Here is a 5,859-nt window from a genome sequence, read left to right on the forward strand (position 1 = left end):
CCCGACTACGTCCTGTGCAGCGTGGAGATGCAGGAGAAGCTGATGCCTGCCCTGCGTGAGGCCATCACCGAATATTTTGGTTCCAACCCACGGGAGTCCCCTGACTTTGCCCGCATTGTGGGAGATAAGCAGTTCCAGCGCGTGCGGGCGCTGCTGCGCAGCGGGCGTGTGGCCATCGGGGGACAGACGGACGAGAAGGAGCGCTACATCGGTGAGGAGGAGGTTTGGCGTGTGGGGAGCAAGGAAGTGCTTGGCAGGGGGATGTGAGATACGGAAGCAGAGCCATGACCACAGGGACCACAGACAGAGACACAGGGAGATTGTGGAAGGCTCCAAACCAACTTGGGATATTCTACGATTTGGTGACTATGTTTCTGTGGTTCTATGAGCTTTGTTTGGGAAAGGAACCTGTGAAGCAGCAGGTCCCTGGCAAGCCGGGGCTGATGTGAGCACCCATGCCTGTGCAGTGAGCTGTTTGCTTCCTTTCTCCTTCTTCATAGCCCCCACAGTACTGGCAGATGTGCAGCCCTCTGACCCCGCCATGCAGGAGGAGATCTTCGGACCCATCCTGCCCATTGTCGTTGTGGCCAACATGGATGAAGCCATTGACTTCATCAATGCACGGCCCCGGCCATTGGCCATCTACGCCTTCTCCTGCGACAGCAAGGTGCGTGTGGTCCACAGGGCAGAAAAGGGAAGGAGGGAAACTGGGGCAGCGGGACATCAGCACCATGTCCCCTTCTGTGCTCCCTCCAGGTGGTGAACCAAGTGCTGGAGAGGACGAGCAGCGGGGGCTTCTGTGGCAACGACACCCTGATGCACGTGACGCTGACCTCGCTGCCCTTCGGTGGTATCGGTAGGTCCAAGCCCCCAAGCTTGTCCCACCTGCACCCTTGGCTTCAGCTCCCTCGGGCTGATCTCTGGGGCTTTGCAGCCCTGCTTCTGCTGAGTGCATGCGGGGCACTGCAGGTTTTCTTCTCCCCGTGGTCCACTGTGTCAGCAAAAATGCCTCATCAAATATAGGGAAGTTTGTACCACTTGGGTATTTCCTTGGTATTTCTGAGCAGAATGAGTTGCCCACATTCTGTGCCAGGGTTGGGCTTTTGTCCAGCATGAGGTTTACCTGAATGCTCCTCAAATGCTGGTGATTTTGCTCAGTCCATTGCTTGTCCTTGTCTGGGAGCAGATCCATAGCATTGTGCTTCTCAGGCAGGGGAGCTTTCCTCTTGCAGCAGCGTGGTGCTGGATTGCAGCTCTTAACATCACTCAGGAGGCAGTTTGTACATTCATTCTGCATTTTAAGGCTAAATATTAGGAGGAAAACATCTATAAATGTTTGGGAAATTTGCTTGTGGTAATAGGAAGATCCTCCTCAGTCAAGGGGAACAGTTTTTTGCCCTTCGAGGAGCTTATATGCACATAGCAGTTGTTTTCTCATCTGACAAAAGGTCTGCTGAGCTCTGGTTGTAGCACTGTCTACCATGAGATGCTCAGGGGTGAGCACTGAAATACAGGATGACTGTGATGTTTGTTCCCCGGAGTTCTTTCTCAATCCTGTGGTCTCTTCCCTGGAATTTCTCTATTGTGGAGATTATTCTGGGAAAAAGACTCCACGTGCTCAGCACGTCAGAGCTGCCAGCTGATTCAGCCATAATAAGGCAGCACAACAGCAAAGCAGAATTAATTCCTTGCCTGATTGCAGATCAAGGAACAATTGGTGGTGGTTCCTGTGTCGTAACTTATCTTTATGGAAATGATTCAGAGAAACTGCCTCAAATTATCAGGTGGAGGGCCTGAATTCACCAGAGCCAAGATGACATTTGCCAAAGCTATTAACCATGACGTGAAACCTCGAGCTTAAGTCAGCCACAGGAATTGGGAACCAACGTGGCCAATGGCCTCTGATTTTTACGAGGAGCTTCTTCCTGGAGCTCTTTGTTCCAGATGGATTGGTGGCTCCTGACCATGGGTAGATATGGTAGGGCCCCACATCAAGGGGGAAACTGGGGAAATGCGGCCCAGCAAAGCTTTCTGAAGAGCTCGTGACCACATAGGCAGGCACAGACTGGTCAAAAGTTTGCAGCTGGGGCAGCAAGCAATGGTGAGCTGCAGGGAGCAGCTAGTGCGGAGCGACTGAGCCCTGGTGGGGATGGAAAAGGAATGGGGAAGGGCAAAAGGTGCTGCACCGCGTTGGCCGCTGTGTTGGCATGAGAAAAGCCAGGAGTGTCTTTCCCTTGTGCTTATGGTGCTTGAGCTGGGCAGGAGTCCCATAGCAAGCCTGGACCTGTGCTGTTTGTTGCAGGAAACAGTGGTCTGGGGAAATACCATGGCAAGTTCACCTTTGACACCTTCAGTCATCACCGCGGCTGCCTGCACCGCAACATGGGCCTGGAGGCTATCAACTCCCCGCGCTACCCACCCTACACCCAGCAGAAGCTGGGGCTGATGACTGCCACCTTTGAGATCAAGCGCAAGGGCATGTGCACCCTGCTCTGAGCAAGGCCCTGTGCCACATACGGACTGACCAGGACCCAACCCGTGCCACGTCTTGTGTCACACTACCACCCTGATGCATGTTGGACAGTGGGAACTGACCCCTCCTGTGTGCCTGCTCCTCTCCAGCTTCCTGTGCTCAGGGCTGTGTGCTGTGACACATCTAAAATGATGACGGTTTCTTGTTCTCACCCCACCTGGTAGAGCAATAGTGCCCTGCTTGCTCAGGACTGGCAATTAGCCCTATCTCATTTCTGTTTAGATGACCTTCCGATACTCTCCTACTGGCTGTTGTTTTTTTCTCTGTGTATAACTCTGCCCTCAGTAAAGACTTTGCACTGAGCTCTGCGGCCTCACTTCATCCCTCCACTGCCTTCACAGCTTAATCCTGCATCCCTGCACCATACCTGGACACCCTCATTCCCCATCAGGCCATCCCATCATGGGCAGGGGGCCCTCACTTGTGATACAGCCGTGGGGGCAGCTAGAGGAGCTGCAGGGACATTGGGCTGAGGCCCCACGCCAGGGCCGGACCCGAGAGGCAGGGCAGGGCTGTTCTTGGTGCCGTGGTGCCAGGGGCACAGCTTTAAGGTTACCGCTCTCTGTCCTGCATCTTGAGTGGTTTGGGCTGGAGCACAGCCAGCAGTGACGCAAGGAGCTGAGGGGAAGGGCAGGAAGCTGGCGGTGGAGTCCCTGCTGCAGAGAGAGACGCAGCGTGTGCTCAGCAGCAACACAGCTGCAGTGTTGGGGTGCTAAGCAGGCTCCCCAAAGCCACCCCTTCTGGGTAAGGCTCCCATCAGGCCAAACAGCTGTGGAAGGTGTACTGTGCAGCCCCGTGCTCCTCCTCGTTGCTCCCTGAAGCTGTTGGTTCCTGAACGCAGCTTGGCATGGAGCAGCCTCTTGAGCATCCCGGGCAGCCCACGGATGGTGAGGCTGGCACAGCTGGTGGGGATGACGGTAGCATGAGGTGAGAGCAAAGGGATGGCGACAAGCAGCCGGGCTGGAAGGGAGGCAGGAGGCGCCCAGACAGCCTGGCCACCCCAGCTTGATGCTGCAAGGTGCTGGGTTGTGCTGGGGCAATGCAGAGCCCCTGTGCCTTGGCACCCAAAGGGGGCTGTGATGGGGTCTCCCTGATGCCCCCATCCCTGCAGTGAGAACCCCTATGCGGGGCTGGTGAGCCAACTGCGGGCAGCCTGGCTCTCAGGGAGGACACGCTCCTTGGAGTACCGCATGGCACAGCTGGAGGCCCTGGGCCGATTCCTGGAGGAGAAGAAGCAGGACATCCTGGAGGCCGCCGCCTTGGACATGCGCAAGGTAAGGCCCCCAGGGCTGGGCACTGGAGGATCCAGGGGTTGGCAGGGCTGGGGAGCTCTGCCCTGGGCATGGAGCCCATGGGTGTACATAGAGGCAGTAAGGAGAAAACCATACCCCGTCTCTATCAGGAGCAGCCCATGGGGGCTGCAGGAGTCCAGCGAACATGGAGGGGACACTGCCAACCCTTGTCCCCAGAGCCTCTGCCTGCAAAGAATGGCTGGGGTCATGGGAAACACTTGGACATATTTATCCATCCCTTGCTCCCATCATTTTCTCCCTGCTCTCTCCCTCTGAAACCAATCCCCACCTTGCTTGGTGCTTGGTCAAGCCCTCACACCCAAATGCACCCCATCCTGACTGTATCCCTGGCACCACTGCCTCCCCAGCCTCTGCTTCCTCCCTGGTGCTCCCAGCAGGAGCAATGGGGCAGAGCAGACCCAGTCCTTGTGCTCCAGACCCCCAGCCTGAACCTCCCCACTTCGGGACAGCTCATTCACCTGCACCATGAGCGCTATATAGGGTTCATCATCTTCTTTTCCCCACCTCAGTTCAGAACCTCCCCTTGGACAACTGCCCATCCTTGCAGCCTTTTCTCATTTGTAAACACCAGCTCTTGTGCTGGAAGGTGATGCAGAGTGGTGCTTCATTTCACCCCTTTCCCATGGCTGCTGTGGGACCCCAGGGACTTGGGAGGGTCTTGTACATAAGAGAAGTGCTTGAAATGGGGAAGCACTGCTGAGGAGCCCAAGACTGGATTAGCAGCGACTTGCTGATGGTTGTCTCCAAAACACCACTGATGGCAGCAGCTAGGTAAAGGCACATGGCTGTAAGGACACAGGTACGATGGGTGGAGCGTGACCAAAGATCTGCTCAGCCCCGTCTCTCCAAACAATGCTCAGCAGTTGGCAAATCCACATGATACTTGCAAATACCCTCCCCACTTAGTGTCCTTGGAATGTCCTGGAGCTGTGCACCTCCTGGGGTCTAGGGATTCTCCAAATCCCTGCTCCTTCTGGACAGCCCCATCTCCTCAGGCTCCGCTCCACAGCCTCCTCTGAAGATATCTCAAAGCTTTTGCTTCGCTGCTGTTGCTCCCCTTGAGGCTTGGCAGGGTACCCATAGCAGTGTTAAAGCCCCTTGAGATGGGTGTGAGAGATGCAGGAAAGCATGGAAGCAGTGATGGGCACAGTGCTCTGCACCCCCAGCCACCCTTCGAGGCTGAGTTCTCTGAGGTCCTTCTGTGCAAGAACGAGCTCAATGAAGCCCTGAACAACCTGTCCCGGTGGATGAAGGACAAGCATGTGGACAAGAACCTGGTAAGGGAGAAAAGGACCTTGCCAGCGTGGGCTGCTGGAAAGCCCAGAGCATGAAGAGGGCTGTTCAGGTGGAATCTGACCCACACCAATGTGCTCCTGTAGGTGACGCAGCTGGACTTGGCTTTCATCCGCAAGGACCCCTATGGGGTAGTGCTCATCATTGGGCCCTGGAACTACCCCATCTACCTCCTCCTGGTGCCCCTCATTGGGGCCATCGCTGCTGGTGAGGCTGAGCCCGTCCCTTGCTTACAGGATGTGGGCAGCACATGCCAGGGCTGGGGAACACATTGTTGGTTGAATCTCCCCCCAGGTAACTGTGCCATCATCAAACCCTCAGAGCTGACCAAGAACAGTGAGAAACTCATGGACGAAGTGCTGCCCAAATACTTGGACAAAGTAAGAAGCCCATGTCATCCTTGTCCCTGCCTCATGGCAGTGTTCTTCCCGCCCCTTGTGTACGCTGAGCTGTTCCTATACTCCCCATCTCTGAGTCTTCTGAGATATGCAGACGTGCACCTGTTCTCACCCATTATGCACTCCAAAGCATGGGGTTCCTTATGGCTGTGCTCCCTAGAACTAGCCCCTGGCTGCCCCACTGCTCACTCAGACACAGCACTTCATCCAGGGTGCTGATAGTGGGGATGGGAACAGAGCGACACAGAGGGTCCCCTCCTCTTCTGCTGCAGGAGTGCTTTGCCGTGGTGACTGCTGGTGTGGAGGAGACCACCAGGCTGCT

General features: G+C 55.9%; 2 protein-coding genes across 2 annotated transcripts; both read left to right on the forward strand.

Moving 5' to 3' along the window:
- Window positions 1-3: 3 nt before the first annotated feature.
- LOC122190852 (aldehyde dehydrogenase family 3 member B1-like) lies at window positions 4-2,808 on the forward strand (the record flags this gene model as incomplete). Its single annotated transcript, XM_042890962.1, has 4 exons — window positions 4-211; window positions 501-667; window positions 757-856; window positions 2,303-2,808. Coding segments are annotated over 4 exons (669 nt in total), but the record flags the coding sequence as incomplete, so codon positions are not given.
- A 98-nt stretch (window positions 2,809-2,906) lies between these two features.
- LOC122190853 (aldehyde dehydrogenase family 3 member B1-like) lies at window positions 2,907-5,853 on the forward strand (the record flags this gene model as incomplete). Its single annotated transcript, XM_042890964.1, has 6 exons — window positions 2,907-3,460; window positions 3,645-3,807; window positions 5,013-5,123; window positions 5,226-5,346; window positions 5,434-5,519; window positions 5,810-5,853. Coding segments are annotated over exons 1-6 (605 nt in total), but the record flags the coding sequence as incomplete, so codon positions are not given.
- Between the last annotated feature and the right edge of the window lie 6 nt (window positions 5,854-5,859).

Source organism: Lagopus leucura, unplaced genomic scaffold (assembly GCF_019238085.1).
Source record: "Lagopus leucura isolate 7727_CA_CO unplaced genomic scaffold, USGS_WTPT01 59935-0_obj-0_obj, whole genome shotgun sequence".
NCBI classification, from domain to species: domain Eukaryota; kingdom Metazoa; phylum Chordata; class Aves; order Galliformes; family Phasianidae; genus Lagopus; species Lagopus leucura.